Source organism: Halichoerus grypus, chromosome 1 (assembly GCF_964656455.1).
Source record: "Halichoerus grypus chromosome 1, mHalGry1.hap1.1, whole genome shotgun sequence".
Lineage (NCBI taxonomy): Eukaryota > Metazoa > Chordata > Mammalia > Carnivora > Phocidae > Halichoerus > Halichoerus grypus.
This window is the reverse complement of record NC_135712.1, coordinates 181,412,403-181,431,116: the sequence shown is the minus strand read 5'-3', so window position 1 is coordinate 181,431,116 and position 18,714 is coordinate 181,412,403. Positions and strand designations below refer to the sequence as shown.

Sequence of the window (18,714 nt, the reverse complement as noted above, 5' to 3'; positions counted from 1 at the left end):
GGTCCATATGGTTTAGAGCAACAAATCTGGATCTGAGGGAAAGCTATAAAATCTAGGAGGTTGCTGGTTCCTTTGGAGAGGCCCAGGCTAAGTCCACAGCCCTTGCTGGGCAGCGTCAAGTTTTAAGATAAAAGAATTGAAAGTCTTCAGGTGTTGAGATCACAACTACCACACTTAGTGGGCTTAATGCTGACATGACTAATGTTCTCACAACACCCTTGGTATCTTTGCTTTAAATTCTGGAATACATAGAAAACTGTCTTATCTACTTCCCTCCAGGAAAGGTATACGAATGATAACATTAAAATGCTTCTGCAGTGCAAGCTCCATTTTAGGACTAACTTTTGAACTTGATAAAAAGTATACTTTGAAGCAATAATGGATGAAGTGGCAGTTGTGATACCCGCTATTTTCCCTAATGGACCACTTACTCCCCCAAAGTAGTTTACACCCTAGAAATGTACCTCAAGGTGAAGCAGTGTCATTTTAACTTGATCTTTTTTGGCGTACTACATCAGATGTATGGGCAAAAGATGGAGACATTCTTTCAAATACCATAAAATTGTTTTTTTTTTAACCCTCTCCTCTTACAATGGAGGGTTCTATAGTAAAGGCAGCTGAGTATATAAAGCATCATGCATGGTCCTCAACTTAAATCTCCCTAGATTTTAAATTATCTTTAATGCTACCTGTTGAGGTCTTAAGTTTGCCATACAGTTCACATGCCCAAAATTAAGTATAATTTTTATTTTTCACGTTTGCATTTAAAATTTGCAAGCCTAGGGTATTAACATGAAGTCTTAAGGCAATAAAATAATCACAAAAACTTACGTGCCATCAGCAGAATGAATTTTTTACTTACTAATAGGACAATAATAATTCTAGTAAGCATCCCGTCAAATTCAAACAAAGTTAGCCAACAAATCGATGTCCCCTATTTCCATTCTTTTTGCAAGACTAAAATCAAGTAGATGTAATTGTTACTGCTATAAATGTTATAGTAATATTCTCTCCCCCCCCCCCAATTGTGAAAGGACAGGGATAATTAACAGTGCAGAAAGGATGTTTTTGGCATTTCTTAATATATAAAATCCTATATTACAGTAGTATGTGTTTTAATGACATTATGCATTTAAAATCTGGGTCAGTCACTTTTCATCTGTAATATATTTCTGCATGACAGCATCTGAGAATATGTGGACACACGTCTGCTGCAAAATCATTAAACCAAGAAAAAAATGACTCAGATTTTACTTACATTTAAAGAAATAAAACAACTAACAAATGAGAGAACAGCTAAGAATAAATCATTTACAGCCTAAAAATTCAACATTTCAAACAAAATATTTTAATACATTTGACACAAACTGGATCTTAGAAATCACCCTTGATCTAACAGAGACTGTTTTATATTTTAAGTGATTTACCTTTATGACTACACCTAAGCCATAAAAATCCCAACAGGTTTTATTTCTTTTGTGAATATGTCATGATCAAGCTTCGGTTATAAAATATTAGAGTTGAGATATACTTCCTTAGCACTCAGTAAAATGGTGCACAGAAGTTAAAATGTTATTTTATTTCTGCTAACCTGACAATAGAACTTAAAATGCAAAAATTTAAATCCTCTAAAGCAAAAATACAAATACACACACAATAACCCCGATAAGTCTATTCGTCGGGATTTATAAAATGAATTTTCTTCACCAGTTAATCAGAGTTCATTAATCTATATCTGCAAATATGTTTTGCCAAAATGTTTTGGTACTGAGATCCCTTTCAAACCACTTTAATTCAAGGGCTAAAGGAAACGTTCAAAAGAGGAACAGAATAAGGACCCTGTGAACCCGTCCATGTTCCTTTGTGAAGGCAGAAAGACATGGAAGGCCCAGTGGAGATCCATTTTGAAGTCTCTGCTTTGTTCCTCCAGGGTTTCTTGGAGGTATGTTCCTCGGGATCCAGATAGGATGTGAATTGTGTGGCAGCCCATAGCTATAATTCAATGTAATAAAATCATGAAGCGGAGAGGGCTGAGACAGTTAAGTAAATGACTCTCCTTACAGCACACACATGCGAATGTGATGTTGCTGAAATCTGAGACAATTTCCCCCAAACCAGCCAGGACAGTAATCCAATTAAGAGACCTCTGCATCCTGTCGCTCCTCCAGGATTAAGCATACCTCTCTTCGCTACCGTGTTACCTAAAACAAATTAAATAAGTGAGCATTCAGTATCTCATCCCCACTGAAGACAGTACTTTCTGCTACCAGACCCAGAAGTCCCTGTCTCAACCTCACCAAATCAACTGTTCAAATCAAATTCTTCTTCACAGTTCTTGCTTCCAGGTTGCAAAGAAAACATGCACAAAGACTTCCACAACATGGTATTATGTACCTTAGCTTGGTATATTGTTGAGTTATAAAAAACCCATCAGATTAGGTACATTCATTGCCCACAGAGTTAATGTATGCCTGCTGAGCATGCTTTCTTGAAGGCACTACATTTTTTTTCAAATGAATACCAATTAAGATCAGCGTATGTCGATCTGAAAATGTTACCTTTGTTACTTACTTTTTAATGTAGTTAACTTTTATTTACTCAAGAGAGAGAGTGAGAGAGAGCACGAGCAGGGGGAGAGGGAGAAGAAGGTTCCCCGCTGAGCAGGGAGCCCAAGGTGGGACCCGGGGATCGTGACCTGACCAAAGGCAGCCACTTAACCAACTGAGTCACCCAGGCATCCCCCTCTTTTTTAATGTAGTTAACTTTTATTTTTAAAAATAAGTTATTATGGGGCACCTGGGTGTCTCAGTTGGTTGAGCATCTGACTCTTGATTTCGGCTCTGGTGGTGATCTCAGGAAGATTGAGCCCCAGGTCAGGCTCTGCACTCAGCAGGGAATCTGCTTGAGATTCTCTTTCCCACTCCTTCTTCCCTGCCCTGACTCTCTCTCTCGTTGCATGCTCTCTCATATAAATAAATCCTTAATAAAAGAAATAGGTTCTTTTAGAAAACTGCCATAATTACTAGAAACAGACATTCATTAAGAAGTGTACTGTTGTTTTCTCTATTTTTAAATACTTATAAGAAAAAAGATTAGCAGTTTCTTGAGTTTTATTTGGTCAGGTAAGGTGTAAGGTATTTTACAGGTTAGATAATCCATACACAAGCTAGAGGGGGGAAAAACCCAAAAGCTTGAGACTTTAACAGGCCTACAGCGTGAAAAAGACATCACTCCTGGCCTTTAGACCCAATCAAGTATTTATTCAAACCTCAGATTTGCTATTAATTGACATATAGCCTTTATTTTAGATATTCTACAATATAGTTGCCCTTTTGTTTGTGAGGGAAATACTATAGCAAACACAACAAAAACCCTGTCCTCGTGGAGTTTATAGAACAAGTATGCTAGCCTTATTCTAGGTAAAGGACCAGACAGAAATTTGTTCAGCATTGTACGCCATACAGTTACTGCCACTACTACTTAGCCTTTATAACACAAAAGGAGCATAGACAATTCAGCATGTAAACTAATGGACATTGTTTTATTCCAGTAAAACTCTAGTTGTAGACACTGAAATTGGGACTTCGTGTAATTTTCATGTTATGAAACATTTTTTCCTTTTGATTGCTCCCAACCCTTTAAAACCATATAGTCCAGTCTTAGCTCACAGACCACAAAATATAGGCCAAGGGCTGAGTGTGGCTTGCAAGCCACAGCTTGGTGACTCCTACTGTAGAGGAAATAGTTGGACCAACAGGCAAAGGAACGACATGTCAGCAAGTGATAGGTGCTATGGACAAAAAGATACTAGGGCCAAGAGGGTAGGGCTCTATGGATTTCTAGAGGTTGTCATATGAGGAGCTGCTTGAAGGAGACAAGGGAGCCCTGACTACCCGGGAGAAGAACTTTGGCCTTTTTCCACCTGGGGCACAAAGAGGAGACCAGGGATGCATGGCCAGACTGCCAACTTAAAGGGATCACATTGGTAGAAGTGATGAAAGGTGAGGCCAACAGGACTTGTGAAAATGAGGACAACGGATGTGAGAGAATGAGGATTCAAGCAAAGTCTTGATCTCAAATACCCAGATAATGGCGATGGTAATTTTGTAGGATGGGGAGAACTATCAATCACTGCTTTAGCTTCTTCAGCTGCTAAATGTTAAATTAGCACCTGCTCCCTTCAGTTGTACTGAAGAGTAAGTGAGATGTGAATGGCGTGGCCCAGGGCTTGGCATGTGGTTGACACTCAGGAAAGCGTGGCTCTTATCCCATTAGCTCCTCATGGATCTGCCATGCATCCACGCATATAAGTTAACAGTGTTCACAGCCAGGTAGCAACCTATATCTAGGTTAAGGAAGCTTTGCATGCCCAGCTCGTTCTGGAGTTGATCTCTATTAAAGTTGAATGGTAAGATTCTTTACGATTTATTCTCCTGTCAAATTTTCATTTTGCTAACTGTATATGGAAGGTTCGTTGTTGCTTTGGATTTTGGTGGACATAAGGTTGCTAATTACCAATACTAGCTCCACTCTCACATGACAGGGTACTCTGAGTATTTCAAGCTCTGGCCCTAGGGATCAAGAAAGACAAGACTTCTGGCTAAAGGATCCGTCTCAGCTGGACCTTAAAAGACAAGTAGAATTTTATAAAAGGGAACAGATGAAGAAGGCAGCAGTGGGATATGGAAATACATGGTCTATTGGGTGAGTCATATTGATGGCTCATCTCAAGGTGCTTATACTCTATTTTCTGTTACCCATGGGAATCCATTGGTGGTCTCTCACCAAGGAGAAATCTAGGCAGGGAAATAAAGGCAAGAACAGAGCAGGTACAGAGCCTGGTTAAATGAGAATCAACATAAGAACAAATTTTTGAGAATGGTTTGCTAAGCCCCATCCCAGACTTACTATACCAGAATACCCTAGGGGTGGGGCTCAAAACGGTGGATACACGTTCCCATGATAAGTTTCCTGCAGCCACTGTTACCATTAAATAATTATAATATTTGGTCAAGAGAGAATGAGGATGATCCATGGTGGTAGCCTAAGAAACAGAGGGAAGGTTACCATTTAGAGCACGTTCCAAGGAAGATACCGTAAGGACTGGATCATCTTAGATCTTGAGGGTGAGAGGTGTTGCCCTGTTGTTTACATTAACTCCTATCTCTAGTTTTCTAATATGAAATATTGGAAACATGTAGATACTAAGTGGAAACTTTGAAGAGCTACATGAAGTAAGAGAATCAAATAAGATGCTTACAAAGAGCTACCAAAAAGAAGAAAAAAAAAAATTCTCTAAAGCAGATTTTTTTCAACCCCAACACTATTTACATTTGGAGCCAGATAATTCTTTGCTATGGGGGGGCCCTCCTGTGCATTTTAAGATTTTTAGCAGCCTGTCTGGCGTCTCCCCACAAAATGTCCATAAAACCTCCATTCCCCAACGTGTGGCAACTAAAAATATCCCCTTGATGGAAAAATTACCCCTGGTTGAGAACTACAGCTCCTAAGACATAGCTCTTCACCCGCAGATGTTGGAAAAATAAAAACATGACAAATCTAAAATTTCTTGAAATTCACTATGATTTACTTCCATTTTCAAACAAAAAACAGCCCTGGCCAGTGGTTCACTGTGGTGATAAAACAACATCGTGCAGTTGTTAGGAGCTTTAATATGAACAACTCAAATGTAAAGGAAAACTGAGGCTGGATGACAATGAGAGTTGTAGTTCTCCATGAGAACTAGTAGCTGAAGTTCTCTCTGGAAACACTGAAAACTGTAGAGGCAGAATAAACTCACAGCTACCTTTTTACCCCTGGAAAAGACCGGATGACTGGCTTGGAAATGGTCCCCCTCGTTGTCATATCTTCATCTAAGTCTGTTAATAGCTCAACTTGACTGCTTACTCTTTTCATATTTGCATTTAAATGGAAAACAAAATTCTGACATAGGTGGCTTACTGCAGGATTATATTTTTTCAACGTTTCCATGTTTTGATGTTGCTATACATGAACTGTTTAAGGAAAATGAAAACTACTTTGTTATACCCCCTCTAGGGCTGCAATGGTTTACCTCTGTAGGACCTCTGTCATACTTGTGGTGTAAGGTTGCTGTCTATTTTAAGAAAAAGACACAGCTTCTGAGGGTACTAAGCTCTCCCAGGAAGCCAGTTACACCTCTACAAATGAATTTACTCTGTTCATAAGATCCATAAAAGACATAGAATGTTTTATGCAGTTCAAGTCACAATGACTTGGATTAATAAAGGAAACAAAGTTTTACTACTTCAAGATTATTCTCAAGTGGCATATCACTAAAAAAAAAAAGCAGCTAAGTATCATTATGGCTTAGGGAACTGTATTATGTTTCTACAACTTTAAAAGTGCCAAATGAAATGTCACTACCATTGAGGATTTAGCTAGAGCAAACTTATATTCCCAGCACAGAGAGCCAAAATGCCCCTAAAGGTTTGCTTCCTGCAAATGCTCTAACTGCACATAAATAGAGAGGGAGCCGCTCCAGCAAGAGACTACTTAGACACATTCTTTTCCGGAACACGGTTGGCTTGTGCTCATGGCTTATTTTATATTTATATATAAAGATCAATACAAGTATAACCTTCTGACTGTTAGTCTACAAGCAATAGGATAAAAGGAAATTTTTATCAATGATGGATGTAAGACCCCAGCTTGTTGGCAGCTCCAAGATTTTTACTCAGGAAGGGGATAGGGAAAAAAGGGCTGAAAGGGGCCAGTGGGGAAAGGAGAGTGGAATTACTTTAAGGCAGAGTTTGCTTAGCAAGCACACTTGGGTTTACATAGATTGGAAGTTAATTTGGAGTAGCTTAGAAGCGGACTTGATAGAAATGATGGGAGCGTTAACCTCCTTCCTCCACCAGCAAAGGACTCCACGAACTTCCACTGCTCTGGATATAAGAGCACATGCAGGCGTAACTCAGAGGCCTGCAGGTTTGGGTCCAGACCAGCCCAGGAAAGCAAGTATTGCCATAAAGGAAACATCACAATAAAATGAGTATCATAATAAAGCACGCCAAAGTAATTTTTTGGTTTCCCAGTGCCTATAATAGTTATGTTTATACTGTGCTGTACTCTTTTAGGTGTGCAATAACATTTTGTCTAAACAAAAATGTACATGGCTTAATTTAAAAGCACACAAAAAATGCTAACCCTCATCTGAGCTTGTATCCAGACCTAATCTTTTTCCTGGTGGACGGTCTTGCCTTGATGTTGATGGATGCTGAAGAATCGGGGTGGTGGTGGCTGTGGCAATTTCTTTTAGCAAGACCATCTGGCCTGCCACACTGACTGACTCTTCCTTTCATGAACGACTTCTCTATAGCATGCCATGTTGTTGATAGCATTTTACTCGCAGAACTTCAAACTGGGAGACAATCCTCTTAAGCCCTGCTGCTGCTTATCAACCAAGTTGATGTAAGATTCTAAATCCTTGGTTGTCACGTCAACCATCTTCACAGCATTTTCACCAGGAGTAGATGCCATCGCAAAAAAAACACTTTCTTTGCTCGTCCATAAGAAGTGCTTCCTCATCAATTACGTTTCTCATGAGATGGCAGCACTTTATTCCCATGTTCAGGCTCCTCTTCTAATTCTAGTTCTCTTGTTATTTCCACCACATCCCCAGTGACTTCCTCCACTGAAGTCTTGAACCCCTCAGAGTTGTCCATGAGTGTTAAAATCAACTTCTTCCAAACGCCTGTTAATTTTGACCTCTTCCCATGAATCAGCGATGTTCTTGATGGCATCTAGCATGCCCAGATCCATCTGTGGCAGTTGCAGCCTTATAATAAGAAAGACTAAATGACATCCATTCTGCAGCCCTTGGATCAAGGAGTCATGTTAGCAGCCATGAAAACATTAATCAACATTCATCTCCATCAGAGCTTCTGGGGGACCAAGTCCATTGTCACTGAGTGGTAATATTTAGAAAGGAATCTTTTTATAAGCAATAAGTCTCAATAGTGGATTTTAAATATTCAGCAAACCAAGCTGTAAACAGATAAACTGACATCTAAGCTTTGTTGCATTTCTAGAGCACAGACAGAGTAGATTTGGTCTAATTCTTAAGGACTCTAGGATTTTTGAAATGGTAACTGAGCATTGTCTGCCGCCTAAGGTCACCAGGTGCATTAACCCCTCACAAGAGTCAGCCTGTCCTTCAAAGCTTTGATGCCAGGCATTGACTTCTCCTCTCTCGCTATGAAAGTCATGGATAGCATCTTCTTCCCTTAGGAGGCTGTTTTGTCTACAACGAAAATCTGTTGTTTGGAGTAGCCACCTTCTTTATTTTAGCCAGCTTGCTGCAGCTTCCACATCAGCACTTGGCGCTTCACCTTGCACTTGTATGTTACGGACATACCTTCTTTGTTAAACCTCAGGAACCAACTTCTGCTAGCTCCAAACTGTTCTTCTGCACGTTCACAGAACTGAAGAGAGTTAGGGCCGTACTCTGGATCAGGCTTTGGTTTAAGGGAATGTTGTGGCTTGGTTGATCTTTTATCCAGACCACTGAAACATTCTTCATATGGGCAAAAAAGGCTGTTTCCCTTTCTTATCATTTGTGTGTTCACTGGAGTATTTTAAGACTTCCTTCATGGCTTTTTCCTTTGGATTCACAGCTTGGCTAATCGTTTGGTGCAAGAGGCCTAGATCTGGGTCTATCTCGACTTTTGAACAAGGGCCTCCTGACTAAGCTTAATCATTTCTAGCTTTTGACTTAAAGCGAGAGACATGTGATTCTTCCTTTCACTGGAACACTTACAGGCCCGTGTAGGTTTGTTAATTGGCCTCATTTCAATATTGTTGTATCTCGGGAAATAAGGAGGCCCAGGAGAGGAAGATAGACCGGGGAAGAGAACACATAGGTGTACATATTAAGTTTGCCATCTTACAGGGCTGCCACCCTAAAATTATAATAGGACCATCAAAGATCGCTGATAACCGTAACAAGTAATGAAAAGGTTTGAAATACTGCAAGAATTACCAAAATGTGACACAGAAACACTAAATGAGCCAATGCAAATGATGCCAAGACACCTGCTTGATATAGGGTTGCCACAAACCTTCAAGTTGTAAAACAAAAACAAAAAACAAAACAGTCTATGCAAAGCACGATAAAATGAGATATGCCCGTATCAGGTTATTTATCCTAGTCATCTTTATATTACTTACAAAAAGTTTACAATTAATGTTAAATAGTTTTGAGCCTGAAATTATGATTTTAACCAGGTAACTAATCGTCTGACTTACTGTACTATTAATTTTGTATTTGATGTCAGCTAAAATTTACATTTACAGTTTTCTATAAAATGTTACCATTTGTTCTAAATGTAATCTTTTATTATGGGACTATCAAGGTCACTGCAAACATGGGGCCTGACCTCATAGGTCTCTTCTAGAGAGAAAGCTCTAGGTGCTAAGCACCTCAGGACACCCTGCCATGTAAAGTAGAACCATAATCAATGCTCAGAGATACACGAGACACGAATCCAATCAGTGACGGACTCTGAAGAAATAACGGTGAAGTAGAAAAGAAAGGAGGGAAGCACGTTCCATGAAGAACACCTTCCTTTGCAACCACAAAGGCACCATGGTAAGAGGTACCAACAGAAGGCTGAAACGGGGGAAAAAAAAAGAGTAAATAACCCACCAAGCCACCTCCCTTCGTGAAGCACCAGACTGGCAAGACCAGTTGTAGCAAGAGAGACAGACTAGCTTAGAAGATCTCATTTCACAAAAGTGATGGGAGTCATCGTGTGGAGAATGAGGCAGCAACTCAGTCCTCCAGATGAGACATGGTGGGGACAGGACCCCTGTGGTAAGGATGGTGACACACACTCAAGGAGGGAGTTGGGAGGAACAGTCCCAAGGACCAATAATAGATGGGACATGGGGACATTAAGGCAGAGAGATTTCTGGCTCAAGAACTGGGTGGATGGCGGTACCCTTCTGAGACAGGGTGGCCTGGACAGAGGATCACTGTGGGGAGGCAACTCTTGACTTGTGACACCTTGAATTTGAGTCTCCACCTATTAAAACTCCTCCCAGGAAGTATCCCTCCCTCAGCAAGTCAACTGTGTGTGGAACCTCGCCGTGCTGTTTTGATACGCTGGCCTGTCAACTCCGATCCCTTTATTTTAAACTGGGCTCTTGAAGGAGCTGTAATGAATTTCGTGGCCCTGCCTAAAATAACAAGTTCATCCCCCAAATCACTGCTCTGTAAAATCAGACATAAAGGGCAATACTCAGAAATGGGCTTTTCAAAAGGCCAAAGTAATAGGGTGGCTCAACATAAAATAATGCCGTGGTGCCAGGATAAAAGGAAGGGGGGAAAACCGCATAGTTAATAATCTGCGGAAGTTGTAAAGGAGAACTGCATGTGTCTATACTTGCCTTTGTAGTTTTGACTTTATTGCCACTGCTACAGGACCAACCTGAGTAATCTGGCAGCACTTTACAATCCTCTCCTTCCAAGCAAGGATTCATGTGACACCACCATTTCTGAATCACGATGGAAGCTGTAAGACAAAGGCCACATAATGTTTGTGATACTTGCTTCCTCCAACTATGGACAACATAAAGCTCATACGGATCAATACACTGACTTCAAAGATTGTTAGTAAGAACTATTTCACAGTAAGTAAATTTAAAGAATTATGCTTTAGATAAGAGTAAGATGCCAAGCTTTGCAGCATGCCTGGATTTGAACTTGGCCATGCTACTTTTTTTTTTTTTTCCCAATGACCTTCGACTAGTTATTTAACTCCTCTTGGCCTCAATTTCTTCATCTGTAAATTGGGGATAATAATAGAAGCTCGCCACAGATGTCAAGAGGATAAAGCTAATCCATATCAAACTCTCTGCTAACCAGGGGCCAGGCACTAGTTTGTCAGAAAATGTTAGCTATTGCTGTGGTCATCATTTTGTAGGCTCCAATGGTGGACGCAAACCTGGCCAAGTTGTTACATTTGATGCTCTCTGTTGTCGGGGCACAACCCAAAACAGTCAGCATTTCCATCACAGAGTCATTCACCTCTCCATGCCGTTCCAGCAAGTGGTGAGTAACACCTTGAATTCAACAACCAGAAACCAAGTGAAGGTGGAAGAGCGTGGCGCTCCCTCACTTGCCCACATTCTAGACTCGCGATCTCACCTGTGAATTCCCTTTCCCCCTTATCCCATCATCTCTGCTGCCATCTGCCAATAAGATGAGGAAGCAGAAAATTCTCTGGGTTTGGAGACAGATGAAGACACGTTAAGGAAACTCTTATCAACTTGCCTGGGTATTCCCACAGAGTCAAAGGACAAAGGGATTGTGATTCAGTTTCTATGGTGAGCTCACAAATGGTATAGGTCAGAGATCTGGGGCTGCGGGTAGGGTGTGTAGGTTCAAGGGGGGAGGGTCGTTGAGCCCTGTTTTTCTGTTGAAATAACAGCACTTTGGTTAAAAAAAAAAATACCCCAATGGATTTGATTCCAACTACCATTGCCTACCATTTCAAACAAGTCTTGAGAATTCCTAATAGCTATTTTTTCTGGAGGGTCAGGCACCCTGCTAAATGTATTTCCTGCATTTTGTAGAGGAGAGAAAACTGAGGCCCTTTGACAGAGGCATTCTAATGCTAGAGCCCCTTCTTCAACCCTTAAAGTCACACCCCTCCCTCACACCAGAGATCTGTAGGAGAAACAACTAGAGGTGTAGAGACAGTAACAAAAGCAGGGAACATAGCAAGCTCATGCATTAAAAACTCTGCTCCTGGGCACCTGGGTGGCTCAGTCGTTAAGCGTCTGCCTTCGGCTCAGGTCATGATCTCAGGGTCCTGGGATCGAGCCCCTGGCTCCGCAGGAAGCCTGCTTCTCCCTCTCCCACTCCCCCTGCTTGTGTTCCCTCTCTCACCATGTCTCTCTCTGTCAGAAAATAAATAAAAAATCTAAAAAAATAAAATAAAAACTCTGCTCCTATCAGGCCAACGCAATATGGCATGGTTAGGGCGCTGGACCATTTCATTATCAGCTGAAGTGGCTAGACATTTTGTCTACTCCCCATGAAAACCACCGTTCCTGATTCTGGCCAAATACTGTGCTTCTATCTGATAAACCAATCATACCTCAATGAGTTAGAACTGTGATCTAGAAGAACCATAAGCTATTTAAGTCAGAAGGTGCCAGCACTGAGAAAGGAATATAGCTAAATGGGTTATTTATTTTGTCAGAGAGTGCCACTGAACTTGAGTGGATGGATGGAGACACCTGGGCGAAGTCTGAGAAAGCCGTATTCTTTTCAGTCACTGATATTACAACAATCCCACCTCAACACTGTATGGAGCTTTGTTATTTTCAAGGCCCTTTTACATACTGTTCCTCTTTCGATTATCTCAACAACCTTCAGAAGCAAGAAGAGGGGGCAGATGGCCAGAAATAAAAACGAGAGCTTTCCACAAAGTGAGTAAAATGAGGGAGGAGGTACTAGAATCAACTTCTTTCTCTGCATCTACAAATCTTTCTGCTGTACCACAACTTATAATAATAGTTAGATTAACATATGCTACGTAGAGTTTGACCAGATTCAAAGTCCTTCATTATCTTCTGAATACCTTAGGCCAATCCCAAGTAGATATAAAGATAAGTAAGACATGGTTCCCAACCCTCAATTTAAAATTCCATCTGCAGGACTGCGGAAGTTATATAAATGTTGACAGAGCTTAAGTTATATTTACACAGAGTTACAGCTGAATTTAAAATACTTTTTTTTTTTTTTATCTTTAAAACCATTCCCTTAGGCAGATTCTCTGCCACTCAGCAGTGGGCACCTATGTACTCTTGACAGGGGCCAGGGCTACATGGAGGATTCCACAGAAGCCCAGGCAGCTGACAAGTGATCTGCCCCAGTGAAGGCACGCGGTGCATTGGGTCAGGGAGTGACCTACCTGGAAGCCAGGAGACCCAGTTGAGCAAGGTGGGTGGTCTGAGAAGCAACCTTCAACGGCTCTCAATGCCAACTCCAGATTAGACTGGATTCCCCAAGGGGTAGGGAGCCATGGAAAGTTTCTGAACAAGGGGGTGCAATAAGGCAGGGAAAACTGTGTGCCTGGGAAAGCTAGTCTGGCAGGGGATAGTAAACAATTTGGGACAGAAAGGAGTCTGAAGGAGACCACTTGAGGTATAAAGTGAGAAATCTGGGAATAAATTCCCTACAGAGGAAATCATCTGATTCATTCTATGTCAACTTCACAGCAAAGAAATGCTAATACTTCCTCACTGGCCTCATGGGGTCCTAAGATCATTCTGATGCCAAATCTAGAAGAGGAGCTTGAGGGGAAAAAAAGATTCAGGCATTCATCACCAAAAACTATGCCAATTCTTAACTACAGAAAAATTAAAAGACTTTCATAGTATTTTGTTTAAGGCTTTCAATTTATTTAAACAAAAGAAGAAAGCATGTATGATCAAGCTCTTGCGGAATTATTTACCAGTTTTCTTTCATTTAACTGGAAAATATGGAGTGATTTTTCTGAAGACAGAATCACAATAGGTTCCTTAAAAGAGCAACCTATCTTGAAATTTAAAATATTTCTATTTGCCAAAAAAAAAAAATCATTTTCATATTTGAGTGAAGAATACATTTAAGAGGAGCCCTCCAAGTGTTAGAGACGTACTTACTTAACAGCAAATGTTCTTTCAGAAAAGAAAGTCTTAATGAGCGCCACCCTAGTAGCCATAATAAAAGTTTCAAATTCCTTTATGCGTTAAAGACTGACTAAGGAACTCATAGCAAGGGTGAGAACCAACTGAGGGTTTCACCCACCAGTGAATAAGGTGATTAAAAAGCCCAGAAGTTCCAGTGTTGAATGCCTACTGAGCTGGGCTTTGAGCTGAGACAAAGGATGCAGAAGTAGGATTTTATTAAATAACTCTTGAGAACATCTGCCCACTTAACTGAGCCTTGTCTTCATAGGAAAATAAGTTTGTAGGAGGTATCTATTTTATCCTGTTCAAAATACCGTAATATACTAGAGATGAGAAAGTGTCTTGTCACTTCTATTTTTAAAATAAAATTCTTTAGAAAGCCCCATGCCTCCCTGACTTAGGAAAATACAAAACATCCCTATCTTCAAGCTGCCAACCTGTAATGAATTTCTAGTTTTATGCAGAAAGAAAGAAGAAAAAAAAACCAGTGAAACTCTGGTTTTATGGTAGTGACTAGTGTTTTCTGTGATGTTGTTTTCTAGGTGAAAATGTAATGGGACCAATTAGCTATCTTGCTCTTGGTGCATTTTCTGTACTCTCTGTTGTATAAAATAGATGGAGATATTTTTTTCTATCCCTTGTCCCAATTAAACATTAAATAAAACACAAGATGTATTCATATAGCTATTTCTATAAACCCACCTTCGAGTAAGACCAACACCAGGCTCACTTCTCAGGAGTTGGTCTTTCATTTTTTGACCTCGTTTCATTGCATTTACAGAGTTAAGGCTTTTCTAAAGAAAAGCGTATTTTTACACTGAAGGTACAGACCGAAAGATGAACACATCTTCCTAGAATATATACTGTCTTAAAAATGGAAACAATCACAAAAATATGCTCTGAGATTTTCAGATAATTTAGCTGATTTGCTCTTAACATTGTTCTTTCAAGATTTTCTTTGCAAATTAACATTAAAGAAAGGTTTATTAACTTTAAGCCATTTGTTAACTTGAAATAACAAAAATTAGCAGGTCTCCTTCCTCCCCCGACCCCCCGCCTATCTTTATTTAAAGAAAAGAAGCCATTCCAACCTGACCCAGGTATCATGGAAAGAAGTAGTCCTGAGAACATGATTTTTTGTTAAAGGAACATTTTACTTGTTCACACACTTCACACATAACAAGGTATTGTTATTTCTACAGAGTACTGAGTGAAGCTGTGGATAAATAGGTACAGAATGATCTTTTGTGATTTAGGTTTGTCTTTTCCACAAAGTGTGAGCTCACACAAGTACAACCCTCCCCAGCCATGACCTGCCCGTAAGGCAGAGTTTCTTGACCTTAGCACTTTAGAGGCTGGGTAATTCTTGACTGTAGGAGTCTATACTGCACCTTGTACCATAGTGACCAGCATCTTAAGCCTCTACCCTTTAGATGCCAGTAGCACCCTCTCCCCCAGTTTAACACCCCGAAGTGGTTCCAGACATCATCAAATATCCCTAGGGTGGCCAAAATCACCCCTGGTTAAGAAACATTAATCGGGGTGCCTGGAGGGCTCAGTTGGTTAGGCGTCTGCCTTCGGCTCGGGTCATGATCTCAGGGTCCTGGGATTGAGCCCCACATCGGGCTCTCTGCTCAGCGGGGAGCCGGCTTGTCCCTCTCTCTCCCCCTCTGCCCCCCCACTGTTCATTCTCTCTCTCCTCTCAAATAAATAAATCTTTTAAAAAAATTAATCTACAGTCATATACATTGGGATGTACTCAGCCCCGGATGAGAGGCTGAGCTAGTTCAGCAGACCTCATAATCCTTAATACATGGTAAACACAATGCCATCTCTATTCCTTCTCTTCCCTCCTGGAGCCTCCATTGTGGGCAAGCCTACAAGGCGAGAATGTGCATATTCTCTCTCTGAATCTCACTTTCTCTGGCTCAGTCTCACTGCTCTCTCTCCCACACACAAATCCTGGCTACTCCAGGGCTCACCCTGAAACCTACGCTGACAAACTACCTGACCTGGCAAATTCAGAGATCCCATTTTTCCTTTCCAGGAATCTTCGGGGATTGGATATGAACTTTGCTGATAGCACTTAATACCCTTTCTTACTGGTCTACTCTCCTTCATCCACTATTCCTTGAATATAAATTCCCAGAACGCAGGAATTAATCCTACAATCTGAGTTGATGGAAAGTCTCTAAGAGCAAAGGCTCTGTCTACATCTCCAGCCTTGTCTTCGACCACTTCAGAGCCCGACAGAGACACTTATTCTCACGCTTGCCCCTACTCGTTGGCACACGCTTTACCTGCTTTACCACTTAGTTCCCTCCTGCCTGGTAAAACCAGACCCACTGCTTCTCATGGGACACCATCTCTGACCGCTTCTCTGCTCTCTCTTCAAGTACCTTCATTTTCTCGAGTTTGTTGCGGGAAAGCAAGACCTGAGTCTAATTAGCATCCTATCCCCCGGCATCTAGGACATGCCGGGCACAATGTGCTACATTAAAACTCCATGAACCAAGGTATGCAAGGTGCATCCTTCCACCTCCCCCAGTGCTTTTGCGAAGTACGCTTCTCTGTCATTCACCTGACCGCCACGGGGAAAAGCTCTGAAAACCACTTGATCTTGCAAGTGGCACAGAGAACACACCCAGTCACACAGCTCTGTGAAACCCCATCTTGAAGACCAACTCCGTACCTCATCACACAGTCCATAAAAACCACATCAGTTGTCTGCAGTACGAACGGGAACTCTCGGCCTTCACTAAGTGATTTCTGACATCTCAGAACACAAATTCAGGCATCAGCCAAAGAAAACAAATAGCTTTAAAAAGCAGCTGCCTCCCATTCCTCAGCTTTTATCAGTCTTTTTTAAACCCAATGTTTAGAAAGCATTCACTCTAACAAAATAAATGAAGCTTCATCGTACTACGCATTTATCTCGTTTTATCATAAACCATTCAGCATTATCTCTATAGAGTGGTATTTTGATAAATGTGGAGAATACAGTTACTGTCACTAACCAGCCTTGTATATATACCAGTCAAAGATTCAAAAGGGAACGTGCTTCCCAGCTACACAATTGTCTCTTGTAGGACCCAAGTAACCACAACTTTAATCAAGTACTTCCCCACCCCTCCTCCCAAATCCCAAATGTGGAGTACAGACACATTTCCATAATACAGGAGGACTTTATAAGTTAATTATATCCAAAAAAATTGGAGGACAAAAACCAACTAATTATTCTCCCTTTTTAACTAATAAAAGCTATGATTTTACGGAAAAGCAATGAAAACACTAGATAAGTATCTCTGCTGTGGATTAGCAGAAATGCATAAGGATATTCCACTTTCTATGCCAACATTAATTAGTGCCCCGCTCCAATGTCTCCTCGCCTTTGTTTTAATTTAAATGTAAATCAAGTGAATGTTATATTTTAGATCCTCTCCACATTCTTATTGACAAATAAGATAAGAGGAACTTACCAGCAGAGACTAGGTCTTTCCACAAGCCAACTAGCAGCATGATACTGCATAATTATTATGGGATAAAGATTATTATGGGATAAAGCTAAAAAGCCCTAATGGAAACATTCGGATAAGGAATAGAAGATCAAAGGGGATATGAAAACAGACATACATCCTAACTAGAATCTAAATGACAACTTTCCACACCTCCTCTGACTTTGATCCAATAAACATTTATTGAACACCGACTGTTTGCCAGGCTCTGCTAGGTTCAGGGGATACAAATATTAAGATAGAATCACAAGCCTATCCTTCAGAGTTTGGGTATTCTCTGGCTACAAAGGTAGTACTCATAAGTTACATAGGTACATAAAGCTGATCCTGCACCGTCCGACAGAGAAGCTTTTAGTCTTAAGTTCCCATTTAAATTTAAATTCATACCAGGCACATCTCGAATGCTCACTAGCCACATGTGGTTGGTGGTTACCAATTATACTGGGCACATGGACATCAACACATAGAGCTAAGGATATATAGAAAGAATATGTACATCATCACAGAACCTTCCACTGCACAGACTCGGCTCAGACACTAAATCATTGATCTCTATCACTTACTGATCCTATAACACTAAGGAAATCATTTAGTTAGCCTAGGAGTCTGTTATGACACAGACACAACTAAAATGTCCTTCAGTAAAGGAATGGCTAAACTAATTATAACCTATCCATACAATGGAATGTTATGGAGCAATTAAAAAAATAAACACAATAGGTCAGTATGTACTAGCACACAAAGATCTCCACAACTTAATATTGATAGCTGGCTGGATTAAGAAATATACAATGTGATACCATTTAGGTAAAACACATTCATATTAAAATGTACCACATTTTCTAGAGACCTATCTTAAATACACAAATATACAAAAACAAATAGATTGACCAAACAGATACGCAGTTATTCTTACAGTGGTGCCCAAAGGGGATTTGGACCACATAATAAATGTATATAAAACAAGCTACTGGAGGATAAGGTATTAATATTTCCTTTACTAAAAGAAAGATAGTAAATTTAATTGCCACACCATCTATACTTTCCAGATGCTGATAAAAGTGCTCTGAGATAAATGTGTAAGGCTTTTTATATCTAAAGATTCTATGAAGGATAGAGTAGAAAGTTTATAATTCATAAGTTCTTAAGTTCTTGAAGGAGTTTAAAATCCACAGAGCAAGCAAACACAGTTGATACCATGAATTTGAAAACAATCTGTGATTACTGAAAATGAATCAGTTCTCCCCTGTGCTCAAAGTCATTCATGCACTAGACAGTTGGGGTGGGGAGGGTGGGGAGAAATAAGAGACTCAGTTTCCATCCTTAAGCAACCTACAGACTAATGGGAAGGCACACATTCAGAAAGATCTTAAAACATAATGGCATACAGGTCATGAACTAGAAGTACAGGGAGATACAAGAGCCTACAGCAGATATGGAAGGAAAATAGGAATCAAGTAGACAAAATATGTAT

At 40.4% G+C, this 18,714-nt stretch overlaps 1 protein-coding gene across 5 annotated transcripts in view; it reads right to left on the bottom strand.

Annotated features, from left to right (window-relative positions):
• Positions 1–651: 651 nt before the first annotated feature.
• The window catches only part of TAFA4 (TAFA chemokine like family member 4), a 175,248-nt gene continuing 157,185 nt past the window's right edge, over positions 652–18,714 (bottom strand). For all 5 annotated transcript variants that reach the window (XM_078076169.1, XM_078076180.1, XM_078076174.1 and 2 more), the window contains 2 exons: positions 10,432–10,556; positions 652–2,201 (listed from right to left, as the gene is read on the bottom strand). In XM_078076169.1, coding sequence (XP_077932295.1) covers positions 2,190–2,201; positions 10,432–10,556 — 137 coding nt within the window. In that variant the 3' untranslated portion in view covers positions 652–2,189. The remainder of the gene's footprint in view (positions 2,202–10,431; positions 10,557–18,714) is intronic.